The sequence below is a fragment of the Haliaeetus leucocephalus genome, unplaced genomic scaffold (assembly GCF_000737465.1).
Source record: "Haliaeetus leucocephalus isolate CR32 unplaced genomic scaffold, Haliaeetus_leucocephalus-4.0 Scaffold159, whole genome shotgun sequence".
Lineage (NCBI taxonomy): Eukaryota > Metazoa > Chordata > Aves > Accipitriformes > Accipitridae > Haliaeetus > Haliaeetus leucocephalus.
In genome coordinates this window covers 762,000-776,424 of record NW_010972595.1, presented here as the reverse complement: position 1 = coordinate 776,424, position 14,425 = coordinate 762,000, and the positions used below count along the sequence as shown (strand labels likewise).

Below are 14,425 nucleotides of genomic sequence, written 5' to 3'. Positions count from 1 at the left end.
TTGGGCAGTAGTATAAAAATGTATTTAAAAACCTTGTACATCTCAAATATGGAAAAGCCAAACCAGAATTATTATCCAGTGACCCATAAAAGAAAATATTTCTTTACCCGTTTGGAAATGGTATAAGGTGTAGGAATCTTGGAAAAGGTGAACTTGCACAAGGAATACACCTGTGTTGTAAAAGAAGCAGCTGGTCACACATTCATCTTGCACTTTACATATGAAATCATGACATGTTTAAAAAAAAGCAGAATTGCCTACACATCATTTTTAGATACTTATTCACTACATGCCCATATTACTCATCAGATGACCCTGTCTGAAACTCAAAATCCAGAATAATGCTGGGACTAACAAGACTTGGTTCTATTTAATTTTTCTTTAAAAAAGCAAAATAGAAACAATCTGCATTTTACTTTTTTCAGTGACAAAAAGAGACATCTAGCATTGATCATCACATGACTCAGCAGTTACAGAAAAACCTAAATATTGAGTCCAAGGACTTAGAGAAGTCAAAAACCTTTAAATCTTAATTGGGATCTACAATAGGCTTATTGTGGATATATAGAGTGCCAATGCTGTGCCTGTGCACAGATTCTAGGAAATGAAAGTCTTTTTCAGCTGACTTCATTACTAAAATTTCATTATTAAAAACACACACACTATATTGTCTTAACTACAAATGGAGAACATTATCAAACACTTCATCCAGTAGTTCTGCTCCATCATTCATAGACTCCCTCCCCAAAATAACGATATTGATCCAGAAGTACACTTTTTTTATCAAACTTACAAATAAAGGACACTTTAATTGTTTACATTCATTATGAAACCAACAGTACATACCCTGATGGTGTAATGGATGGTGTTTTGTTTCTCATACTGAGACACCACTAAGGTAAATATATGGGGCCCTGGAGAGGTCAGCTTTATCTTGGTCAGATAATGAGGACTGTTGATCCGAATACCATCAATATATGGAGGAGGATCAGCTGAAAAATAAAAGGATGAACACTTTTCCCTGATCAAAAAAATCCCCCAGCTTGGTAAACTTCTTAGCCATTTTGTATCAGTGAATTTTGCCAGGAAAATCAGATTGTTGGTACTAAGGCTAGACTGTAAGCACACCTGAGTGCTCTCAAAAGAATAGCGCCTCAAGATTTGCTCATAAAAAGGACAGGTAAGAGCAACTATCATTTTCAGGAGAGGTACATCACACATGACAGGACACAAATTCTGCACTTGAAAGTATGGCTTAAATCCCACAACTTGCAAGAACTGCTTATCAATCTCCCACCAATGTCACTACTCAAAGAAGACCTACTGTGATTATGTTGAAATTTGAAGAGAAAGATAAGGAACATTTGAGCACTCTTTAAAAATCTCTGAGGAGTCTGTTCCTTCTCCATTGGCTGGACAGTTCTGGAGTGCAAGCTGCCAAAATCTTTGGCCACTGGGTAAACAAGACTTTAAAACATGTTAATTTCTTTTAACTAAATCACACACAGTTTCTCTCTCTCTCTCCCCCCGTGTTGTGTCCGTCCCCCGTCCCCCCCAATACTTGTGATCATTACACAGATGAAGTTGCATCCCACTACCAATGCAAATGCGGTACTTATTATAAACCTCCCAAATACTTGCTTTTACAATTAGACAATGTTATTTGGCCTCTAATTGGTTCTTTTGAGACTTCTTTTAGTTTCAGTGAAGCAGGAACAAGTCTAACCAATTACTTCAATAGGCCCAGGATCAGGTCCTTTTATTTTCTTCCACAAAGCAACATGGGAGAGGGGAAAGGATTAATATAAAACAATGAGAAGCTTAGGAATGGGAAATCTCAGCCTCACTGCTAAAGGATTAACCTGCTTTGTTCTGATCTCATTTCAACAGATGGTAAAAATAATACTGCAGCTTGTCCAATCTATTTCCGTGGAAAAAGGTTTTAAACAAGTTTGAGCTCGTGAGGTTAAAAGTTTATAGAAGAGTTTGGGTAGCAAGACAAAACATATGAATCATCCAGTTCTTGCTAGTGGTCTTGCAGGAAGACTCTTTCAAGCACAACTGAACAATTCCCTCCATTATACAAGTGCGTTTGGTTTGTCTACTTGTTTTCAGTAAGACACACATGTAAAATAAGCACTGCTACAAGTACTAGCAACACCAGAAGCAAGTCTTGGGCCGTAAGGAGAAGCAGATGCTTTAACAAGATCAGCTCTTGCAAAAACAGATAATGATTTGGTTAGATCTCAACAAATGCTTTCCACAGAAAGACAGCTTGGATTCTAGGGGAATTGGTCACCAGAGTTCACTGAACAAGACCAGAGATGAACAATGCAACCTTTACCAGCCATTCCAATAGGAAAAAACCACACAAATTCCACTCTTTGGTGAAAAGAGCTTTAAAAGCTACTCTCTAATTAACTGTTGCTATTACCTGTTGCATGAGCAGCTACCTGAATGCAACCCTGGTTCTAAAGAGGTTCCCTATATGTAAAAGCAACAGGCCGAATCCTACCTGCCTTAGGAGGCACCTTCACTGAATTATTCCAAGAAATATTTTTACAGAGATCTCTAACTTGATGTAAAGAATAAATAAAAATATTATTAGCTCTCCCTTAACATTGCCATCTACCCTATCCATCAACCTGGGCATTACCTTTACTTCCTGTGTCTCAACCTGTGTTTCAGATCTGCTATCTGTCTTGAAATAAAACAAACATGGCTTTTTCACAGCTACAACAAAGCTCCAAAAGCCAAGCCCCTTCTTCTCAAGGTGAGTAGAATCTGACCTATAACGACCAAGAGTAATACTTTGACAAACGTGAGCATCTAAATATTTTTCTTAAACATTCCATACCTGATGCTTTGAAATATGTGAAAGTATTCAGCTGTATCTCATGAGCTTGCTTACTAAGCCAAGTTCATAAAACAATTAACCTTAATTATTTTCATTTAGTGGAAGCTGTAAACCTTTAAATAATTTCACAAATATGGGAAATAATTATGCGATCAGATAAACAGAAGCATGACATCTGTTCCCTCTAAGCATTAACTACTGCCACTGCAAAATAAACAGAACAATAAAGAAAACGCTGCGCCAAAATAAGTGTCAGCAGGACTACGTAGACTTCGTAGTGTGCTTCCAACATGTACACCTTGGTTTATTCCTTCAGTGTAGGCTGTTGAAGGTGGTCAAACAGAGCTAAACAACTATTTCAGAAGATTGACTCTCAGAGTGAGGCATCTCATTTTAAAGCAAGAAGTGCCTTTCCTCGCCACAAAATCCTTTGCAGTTCTTCATTTATTTCTACCAATCTTCTTGACAATTAAGGTACACTAACCTGGATAGTAAACTTTTTTGCCATCAGTCTTGTATACAACCATTGTAATGAATTCCCGATTGTGTGCAAAGTCATCCTATAAAAAACACAAATCAAGTAGAGTTGTACACTTCTGTGGAAAGTAACTAATACTTAATCAGAATCAAGTATACATTCTACCATCTCCTTTGATCACCACATGGTATGATCTGATATTTATTGAGATACCTGATCCAATTCTTTTTAAAATACCTGAAGTAAATAAACTGCCACTAATTTAACTTAAAACAGTTCAGGCCCCAAGATTCAAAGTTACTTCAGAACCTTTATGGTGGAATATAATCACTTGGCTCAATTTTTACGCTGGGTCTATTTCAATAATCTTGTTTGTAGGTACATGTACTTGCTGAATTTAAGATTTTTACATATACAGAGGCATTCATACCTGAACATGAACACACAAGCAGTAATAACAGAAAGCTATATAGAAAGGTTTACGGAGGATGTTGCAGAACTCATAATACAGAGAAAGAAGCCGGCACCTTATCTGTGATGTGCCTGCTAAGCAGAACCCAGACGGCAGCACCACCTTGTGGACACTGGACCTCTAGCTTGTACTGAGGATTATTAGCCAGGCTGTAGGCATCCTTCACTGGACCTTGCTTTGCATCCCAAGTACTAAAAGTAATACAGACATGTTATTAGGCAAGTAAGATACCAATTCGTGCTTTGAAAACGAAATTGCAAGTCCTACATATATACAGAGCTATCGATTATCAGTAACAAAGTTACTGAAGGCTAATTTTCTACTGCAATCTATGACAGTGGTTAGGTAATACAATTGCATCGCAAGCATTATCTTATAGCTTTGTTTTATAAATGACTTACTACAATACAAGTATGATAATAAAAAAATGATAAATACAAACAGCTTGGCTGTTTGGTATGATGACTGCAACCACACAAAGCATAGAAAAAGCTGAACCATTGAAGGAGCCTAGGCTACCCGATCATAGTCATATTGGTGATCGCATACACCAATATTAAGTGAAAAACACCTATGCTTTTGTAACCATAGAAATCCCCATATAAGCTATGGTTAGTTTCAAAAGCTTGCCAATTTTTTTACTCCAGTTTTTTACTGAGGTAATTTTTATTTAAAAATTTGATCTGTTTCATGTTTGGAAGTGTGCCTGCATGAAGTGTTAAAGATCTTTGACGTACCGTATTGCAAAATCTGCCTGCTGCCTCATGAACTGTCTAGACAAGGAAAATACAATGTGAAAAAATAAAAAGTGCTGATGACTGAATGCAAAGCATGGCACGCTAGAAACAGAAGTGGATAAAGCTATTCGTAAGTCCCATTGACCCTCCCACACTTTTAAAACTGCACAGCATGTGTGGAAGGCTATGTTATCAACTAAGCTTCAAATTACCACCATCATTACTCCACTTTTTATAGCAGTAGCCATTTCCCTACACAGCAGTACGACAATCACTAATAATACAAGGAAACACAGACTAGTAGGTGAGCTCTGAGATTAGCATACACATTACCTCATCTTGCTATATCGCCACAGTGTATTTTAGAATTAATTTGAACACAAATATGGAAGGAGCATTTACAGGTAAGATCAGCAGTTGCAGTATGGATGAAGGAGGTTGTGCAGAGCTGACATACACAGAAACAGTGTGGAAGTGGTGGCAAAGTGCAGTATAGTGGAGTGGAAAAATAGAGAAACCCTTGCTTTCCAGAACCCAGACACCCACTTATCATCAAACTAGGTGACAAAGACTGAATGCGATAGATACTAGGTAGGAGACAGGTATCATGTTCAGAAAAAAATCAGCAGGCAAGGAAGATTACTTATGATAACTACAACTGGTGAAAAACAGAATTCATTAAACTACCCTAACATCAGTGAACACACCCTGTAAAGACAACATGCACTGCACAAACTTGCTGCTGGCCAGGAAAATGATTTCCAAATAAAAACTAGGTCACTCCAGCATTGTCTGGTCACTGCTTAAAGACAGACTGCACAAAAATCTGATTTCTATTCTGATACAGAGATGGGGCACTGAGGTCAGAATCTGGTTACTCAACCTTAGGTCCACAGGAACATCACAAAAGGTCATTAGAGTCCAATGATGTTATAGAAGTAGTCAAAAGACAAAGGGCTTTGAATTTAAAGGGGCTGAGAATTTAAAAGTGTAAAGTCAGGCTCAGGGAGCATGGTTGGATTTTAACCTCTTCAGCTGTAACTAGGAGGAATAGAAGGAAGGAAACACCACATCAGAACATTTAGTGAGGAAACGACACGGAAGTTTTATCTTTTGGACCAACCTGTGAATACACGTAGATTCTTTAAAAAGACTTGGGTTCCAACTCAAATAAATAACATCATAGTACTGGCACAGGTCCTCCCAGGCAATCCAGAAAATGCCTACAAAGGAAATGCTGTTATTGTTTCCTTACCAGACACCTTGATTTCACTTGTTTTTCAAAAGTCTCTTTCCAGGCAAGTGATACAGCTTATATAAATGAACATTTCTGTAAAACTTAGTAGCAATGTCTGCATTGCCCAAATTTCTAATTTAAACTTAGCTCCCAAAACAAACAAGTTAAACAAGTTTGTCTCTGCTTATCATCAAGGACTTTCTGAAGCTATCAGAATGCTTTTCATTCTCAAGCACTCCGCAGAAGATATGAAAGAATCTGTTGTATTGAGAGAGACATCATTAGGCGATGCTGACCTGCCTCCCCCTTTCCTAGGTTTCTGGCGGGGGTGGGAATTACATAGTCAAACAGGTTCTCACAATTCAACAACCTACTTCAGTAGTCATCCAGCACAATCAAGTATTCAATCAACATTGAGTACATTCGAATGTATTTCTAAGATACTTCATCCAACACCTACATGACTTGCTTTGGCATCCTGAATCTGCTTCATCTTTACAACATTCTCATGCATTTATTCTTATTCTCCGTAGCTCCCTTAATTGCAACTCCAGCCAACAATAATGCCTGCAAGCTGACAGATTCCTGATGAAATGAACTCTCAAAAGGTAAGAGCCTTATAAATCAAGTCTCTGACATAGGCAGTTGCAGATCTTGCAGCACTAAAAAAAATGCAGTCATAATAGCTACACACTTAGACAAGACCAGAGTGTAAATCCAGTCAGAAGAAACAACTCCCTTAAAATTACTAATGTAATTTATATTAAATTTTAACTACTAGATGTTACAGATATAAATTCCTTACTAAATGAATCAGTAAATAAATAATAAGCTAATCTCTCGTAACTGTCACAAAGCCAGGGCTGTCTATTTTTATATTTAAATCAGAATTTTTCCTGATCAATAAATGCTATAGTTTAATGGGTTTGGATGCATACTGTTGTCAAAATAGAGTGGCACTGAACAAAAGGGCTCCCTCACAGAGACACACAGACAGCAACTAGGATACTAAAAAAAAAGAGCAGATATCTCTTTCTGAATTGTAAAACACAGCTTCTGCAGAATTTCTAAACTGCCAGCAACCTGCCCTTCCACCAGCAAACCCACACTGACTTTCCAGATGCTACACTCTTCTGCTCCCTAGAAGATGGGACAGGACAACACCGGGCATCACTCCAAGTGGCTTCTCTGGACAGTAACACAGTAGTACCACTGTCTCAAAGATCGATCTTAATCTACACTTACAGCTGGAAATAAAGTGTATGTAAAGATTTGTTTATAGACATATTAATGTAATGCAAGGGGAAAAAAACCACTTACCTCCAGTGCATAACCTCAAATACAGGCAAGACCAATTTGAATACTGATTATAGTAAGCATGTTGACACATATTTGCAAATATTAAAGGAAAAAACCCACAAAAAGTCTATTCATGTATTAAAAAGCAGCATTACACAGCTTACTGTCAGAATGTTATCTTTGCAATGTACTCCCCCATGCCTAGATACAGAGGTAGCAACACTTAAGCAAAGAGGTAATTTCTTGTCAATGAATTTGAGATATATTAAACAGTCCAGATTACTTAAACCCCAGACAAACCTGAAATGACAGATTTAAATACACAAACACTTCCTAAACATTTGGGGCTATTTAGTTTCTAGCATTTGTTTTACTTTCCCTCTCCTTGTGCTTAAGCATTTCTTTCTACCTTCCAGCAGGGATACACCACAAAGATCTATATTATCTGAAAATATAATTACTTTTTAAACCTTATTACCATTGTCTATTTTCTGAGCTGTTCGTGGATCAAAGTTCAAGTATTTTTGTAAATCTGGGGTCCAGTTTCTTGTGTCATTTTCACTGTATCGTCCCTTCCAACGTAAGTGGCTCCAGGGATTTTTCAACTGAAGAAATCGAAGTCCCTAAAGAAATACAAAATAAAATTGCTGGATTAATCTTGTAAAGGTAATTTTGGTATTTATATTAACATGGAATATGGACCAACAGCTCAGGAAAATACAGCATCATTAAGCTTTCTGGAATTTCCCAATGGAGCTCAAGACAGAATAAACTATATTAGCCATTAGAGCAAAAAATCAGCAGCTACCCATTGCAGACAGGTTTCAAACAGGCATCTGGAAACATCTTCAGTTTTACTTGATACCTTATATTCTCTTATATCCAAGACTGCATACGCATGGGTTGGAACTAAACCCCATTTTTCTCCTTCCTCTTCAGACATCACCCCTGTTGCTGTTGTGATAAGGACATCTCCTTTGTGAAATCTGTTCAGAGAGAGGTGAAAAATAGCTTAAAATCTTGCAAGTTGCAAACTAACATTTGTCAGACACTGTAATAGTATGTTTTTACACTGTCCATTAGCGTGACCATGCTTTTTAAAAACTGGAATACAGGTCAGCAGAAATCACTCCTGAAAAAGCTTGAGAAAGTAGAACTATTTTCTTTCAGTATTTAAGTATAGGCTTTAAGCAAAAAATTATTTTCATATGATTTCATATTTTTTGTAAATGAAAATCAGCATTTATCAACCTGAAGTTCAAGCTGTGTCACTTTTTAAAGATACTCTTCACAGATCATCAGCTGAACACAAATGTGGTTTCATCAACACTTAGCCAATCACTGCATATAGCAAATTAACAACTCTGTGACACCCTTAGGATTCTAAAGGAGCTTCCCAAAACCTGAAGATTGAGAAATTCATGCTTCTATATTTTTACAGGTGTTTACACTAACGTTTTGTGTCCCCCAGCATAGGCCTTACAGGGTCTGAATTGTCAACTCACAACAACTTGTGTTCTGCAATTGTTCTGAATTGCAATTATTAATTTCACAAAATTATTGCTGTGAAAACACACTAGCACATTTCCCAGCCCATGCTAAAATCCAAGTACATACTGAGCATCCCTAGACAGTTTACAGGATCACTGGACTATGGATCGACACAGTTTCAGTCTAGCACAGGTGAACAATAGTGATGCTATAATGGCTAGATCCCATACTAATTGCAGTCACACCTCCAAATTGTGACACTGGAATGTCTGAAAAGTTGTTGACAATCAACTTGAGAGCTCCTAACCAAATGAAAAAGCACTGTAGAAAGAGAGTCACGCTCTTTTATCATAAATGCAGATGTTTCAGTCAACAGAATATCCCCCTTCTGCTGCACTAAAATGCATAAGAAACTGGTTGCACAAAATTGTTTTGAAAGAAATCAAAGTACTTGCTAGCTGACATTTGTAAATTACAGCTATATCTTTCACTGTAAGTAGAATTGTTGTGGTAGGTCTGAAAAATCAGTATTGCAGTTCTGATAGACTTTTGCTGCTCCTCCAGATTTACTAATGGGGCATAATAACCAGTATCTTGTGATACAATTAGAAATACTATATTATATCTGCTTGCTAAGGACAGCACATCAATGCCAAAGTTCTGGGGAACTGTGTGGGAACACAGAACATGTTTCCTTCTACTTTTTAAACACTTCTAACATATATTGGTTCCAAGCTGCTCTTCTCTGATTCTATATTCTATTTTCTTCATCAAGAAATGGGCTACTGTCTTTTTTCTTCTTCATATGTAAAGAAGAAAAATCACCTCAAACAAAATTCCACAATATTTTACTCTTCTGTTCTGTCAAAGCCACTGATACCTTAATTCTTCTTCCAGAAAGTATATGGAGGTTTTACAAAGCACAATTTCTAGTAGTACCAAAATGCTATCAAAGGATCTGTGGTGACTGTACTGCTTTTACAGTGGTAACGCAGCTACTACAGAGCATTTTAATTACTTAGGAGAGAACAAAGTTCTACCTCTGATAAAGCATTCTGAAAGTACTATCTTTATTGAAAGCTTGATTGTCAGAGTGCATAGCAATTCTTTCAGGTATCCAACCAGTCAGTGCATGGAGATCAATATTCTGAAATGCAAGCATTCAAAAGAAATCAGAATAGATAATCCATCTATAAGCATATGATGTCTGTACACAAATTATAAAAGCGCCTTGAAAGAAATCAAGTATACACAAGTTACAATATAGCTCTACACACAAAAGGCTCAAGATTAAGGCTATATTAAAACAAACAAAAACGTATTTGATTAGTTTAGGACATTTCCAAATAAGCCTCAAAAAAAAAAAAAAGGCAGCACCAAGCTAGAAAGTGAACTGATGAAACAAACTGGAATTTCAGAGCAATGGAAGCGTAAGAGAATGATCAATCATGCTCAATTCTATGATGTGTTCTATTCATTTCATTGATTCAGACTTTTAAAGCACAGTCTCAGAAGCACTATTTGGAACCTTGTTATTATATATGCATTTTAAATAATTTAACTTTTACTTCTAAGGCTCAGGGTTTGGCTTTTATATTCTTTTTGCTAAAGCTGACACTGACATGTATTTCTATAAAAAGATGCTTTAATCTCCCCATTTAATCTCCTCAAAATATTGCTTATTCCCTTTTCTTTTGCTTTGTACTCCTCAAAGCAAAAGCAGAGACTATAAATGCTTGAAGTGTCAATAACCAGCACTGGTAGGTGGGAACTTGAGGAATTACAAGTACAACACAGCCAGTAAGTAACCCTGATTATACACAGAAGCTATAATACAGTTGAAAGCAGAGGGGGCGGAAAGGGTGGAGATTAAAGGTCACAAGTCAAGCTGTTTTTCCAGATAGCAAGTTAGAGGATGACAATGAGAATAAAACACAGCTATTCTCACCAGCTTCTGTCCTCCAAAACAAAGGAGCCCAACACTGACATAAACATACATTAAAAAGTATACTACATTTCCCCTTATACAAAGCCACGTTTGTCTCCATAATCATTTTTCAAAAGGTGATGATTACCTAGTATACCCTCCAAGAACGCAATTATCAAGACACCAACTAGAATGTGAACAGCACCATGAAATCAAAAATATACTGTTAAAATTTTAAAGAATTTTAAATTAAAATCAGAAATGCTTCCTAAGTAATGAATGAAGATTATGCAGGCTACTCATTTCAGTAAACTGGCCCTCTTTAAAAGAATAATTTGCACGTCAGCCTAGCTGCAGTACAATGACTGTTTCTTTAGTAACCACATTATAGGAACCCATTACATATTTATGTAAATGAGTGGAACAATCTGATAAACAACATTTCACGGATCAAAGTACTTCCTTCCTCTATAGACATGTACTGAATGACTAGCCTGTTCCTTTCCTAGCTGTCTCCGCTAGCTAATGAGGGAGAACTGTCCTCTTTATTGAACGACAGTTAGAAACCAAAATCAGCAGTATTGATATGGGCAAAAAAAATTATGACTTTACCCAACACTTTCATCTAGACTCTATATAAACACATACACTTCCCAACTGTAAGTGCCAATCCTGCAGTCAGAGAACTAAGATTAACTCTGCCCACCAAGATGCCTTGCTCACTCTATTTTGATGGAATACATCTCATCAAGTACAGCTAAGCATATTTGTGAAAGAAAGAAATAGAAAAAAAAATTAAGAAAACATCAAACCCAGTACTTGCCTCCCCAGACAATTCATTTATTTCATTAGAAGGGCAGTTATTTGACCCAAGATTATCTAAGTGGAATTTTTGCCTCTTAGAAATAATCTAGTACTTACAGAATTTGATCCAGGAAAATCATATCCTCCCATGACCTTCATGTAAGCCTTTTCTATTAGTGATACCCATAATTCATTCTTATTGTTAGAGTAAGAGCAGAGAAGTTCCCCACTATGATCAACAGGTAACTGGTCATCTATGATTACCTGTGTGAAATAAACAAATGAAAAATCACCATAAAGCTAATAAAGTATTTAGGGAGTATTTAAAAAATAAAACCAAACTCTCATTAATATATAGCTTCACAGATAGCCAGATCTGATCATTGCTCTCATATGTGGACACCTCTATCAATCCTGCAGTGGTTTGCCCAAGTGAACAAGAAATTCTATTGCCAGCTCCTACTTGCACTGGTCCACTGGGTGATCTGTGATCATCTGCCTCACCTTCCCCTATGTAAATGGGGATGATGACAGCATGCTCTTGTAAAATGTCTAGTATCTATTGTAAAAGGTAGCCACCGAAAAGTTCAGTGTAATTACCAGCATAAAAAGTAAAGAAAAGCCTAACAATATTCCTCACCTAATTTGGAAACAGAACATGGACTGTGCTTCATAACTATCAGAAAAAACCCAGTTATTTATCTATAAGGAAGGAAACTATGTGTCACATCACTTTCATAGTCTCTAGTTCCAGATTTAAATTTCTTCTGTCTGGAAATGAAAAACAACCCAAAGAAACGGTTGTGAAAGTATTAACATTTCTTCTTTAAATTAGGTAGGATATATTTGGCATTATTACAGATTGTTACTGCAGTATTTGTAGTGGTTTGAAACAGTTTTCCAAAACAGATGTTTCAGTTTCACATTGGCATTAGTCCGTTACCTATACAGGCTACCAACACAGCACATTTTCTGGTCAAATTCTATCTGCACAGGAATGAATAATCCTTTTCATGGAAGAGCAAATGGCCATTCATCCTAACAAAAGGCCATCAGGAGATATGTTGGAAAGAGTATTAAGAGCAAGGCAAGCACATAAATGATACTTCCATGAAACATTCAGATTCCAGAATTTTGCAGCTCAAGGACTTCCTGACCCAGAGGTTATTATCTTAGCAATTAATAGCCTTTGAGGAATTTCCCCTTACCCCCCCACCCTATGAATATGACCACTCAACTTTTGAACTCCCACAAATGTTCACTGGTCACTACAACCTGCAATAATCAGTGCTACAGTTAAGTATTATATGAAGAAATACATTATTCCATGCCCTTATTTATTGCACTGAAAAGAAAATAAAGCCATTTGTGAGTTTAAGAAATTCTGTCATATATCTTCAGGCATCTCCTCTCCTTACTAAAAATCTGTGGTCATTTGAGTCATTCCTCTATGGTCATTCCATGTCTATACTCTTCCTGGATGTACCCCTCTGTACTTTTTAGTTCTGTAACTTCCTTTCTGAGATGGAGTGGAAGAGTGGATTACTTGCACACCCTATCATAAACATGGGATGCATAATTTCATTTCTGTATGGTTTTCATAATTCTTTTAAGCAATAGAAAGATTTTTTAATGAATTTAATGTGAGGCTATTTTCATGAATGTCTGTAGAAGAAATACCTACATTCTGTTACATACTTCACAACCAAAATGAATCTCAAAAGGTTTAACCATTAAAAAGCACTTTCCAACAAAACTTGTCTAAAGTTTTTGCTATGCAAGCATAGCTTCACAGTGAAGCAGACCAAGCCTTTAAAATATATGAATTAAACAGTAACAGTATTAAGACTCCCCCAAACCATTTACCTTTCTAGGTACACCATTGATATGAAGCTTCACCATGTATTTGCCACACGGATTATATTCTGGTTCTCCTTTCTTATTCTGAGGGTAAATTATACTGTTTAAAAAAAAAAAAAAGGGCAGAGATTGTGACATAAATGTCTCAGCTGTACATACACTGATAACAATAAAAATGGGATTAACACGGTCTGTTTCTGGAATTTACACTGAACAAAAATATGGAATTTTTAATGAAAGAGCAACTCAAATTTAGTAAAAATAATAATGATGTTTAAATAGGTTTTATTTTTTCAGACCTTGGTCTCGCTGCAGTTCTCTGCTTAATATAGTAACAAAAATAACGTAATTGTTTCTCCAACAGAAGCAAGGCAAACAAATTTATCTTGCTATTAAACAAAGGTTATTTACACATCTGTAGTATAAATACAGTACTGGCCTGAATGACAAGTCAAGCATTTGAAGAAGACAACCATGCAGAACTCGCTGCTCTTGAAAAGAATGCAAGTTCAGTTCTAATGAGTATAGGTTAAAACAAAAAAATGCAGGAACAAAGTTCACACACTGGTCTGGCAATGAGCTCCCAGCAGAGTCTCCCAAACCCATGCTGAATGTGTCACAGGGTGCCAGTCAAGTGGAACTGAGACAGTGTTGTTAACATTAATTTGACAATGAGATGCAAGATGGACCACCTGTTGCACAGCAGCTGGCATAGCAAAGTACGAAAATAAACCTATAAAGCATTATAAGTAAAATTTCTATTAAAAACCAAAGAAAACCTTCCAAACTACTTATTACTTCTCAAAGTACATGTGAAGTCAGACTCCAGTGTCTGTATACATGTTTGTATGAAGTTGGCTTCCCTCTCAGAAGTGCTGAAGCCACATGAGTCCCAGGGAGATGAAGGGGAAACAAATGCTAGTTTTTACTGTGTCCAACTGTCATAGAACATACTGCAAAAGCCTGGCAGTATTAAGTCTGAAAAGGTCTTAGAAAGCAACAGCTACTTACCTTGTGATCAATTTTTTGTTATATCTTCTTTCATATGCTGCACTGATAGCTAGCGATGCCACAAAAGAACAATCTGACACTATTGTCTGTAAAGAAAACCAGTGAGGACATTTACTAATAACTTGGATAGTGAAAGACAAACAGGGTGTGTGGAGGGAAGGAAAATCGTCAAGTTAGTAAATCCCTTCAAAAGGGAAAGATTTCAACCAAGAGAAGCAAAGTTACTACTAAAAAGGCAGGAAATGTATGCTT

General features: G+C 36.7%; 1 protein-coding gene across 5 annotated transcripts in view; it reads right to left on the bottom strand.

Moving 5' to 3' along the window:
• The window catches only part of CAPN7 (calpain 7), a 32,308-nt gene that overhangs the window by 4,678 nt on the left and 13,205 nt on the right, over positions 1-14,425 (bottom strand). For 4 of the 5 annotated variants that reach the window (XM_010562369.1, XM_010562371.1, XM_010562372.1 and 1 more), the window contains 11 exons: positions 14,174-14,259; positions 13,169-13,262; positions 11,420-11,566; positions 9,612-9,718; positions 7,946-8,066; positions 7,559-7,703; positions 5,668-5,767; positions 3,863-3,998; positions 3,342-3,417; positions 847-992; positions 108-170 (listed from right to left, as the gene is read on the bottom strand). In XM_010562369.1, coding sequence (XP_010560671.1) covers positions 108-170; positions 847-992; positions 3,342-3,417; positions 3,863-3,998; positions 5,668-5,767; positions 7,559-7,703; positions 7,946-8,066; positions 9,612-9,718; positions 11,420-11,566; positions 13,169-13,262; positions 14,174-14,259 — 1,221 coding nt within the window. The remainder of the gene's footprint in view (positions 1-107; positions 171-846; positions 993-3,341; positions 3,418-3,862; positions 3,999-5,667; positions 5,768-7,558; positions 7,704-7,945; positions 8,067-9,611; positions 9,719-11,419; positions 11,567-13,168; positions 13,263-14,173; positions 14,260-14,425) is intronic. The other variant, XM_010562370.1, reaches the window with a different exon arrangement.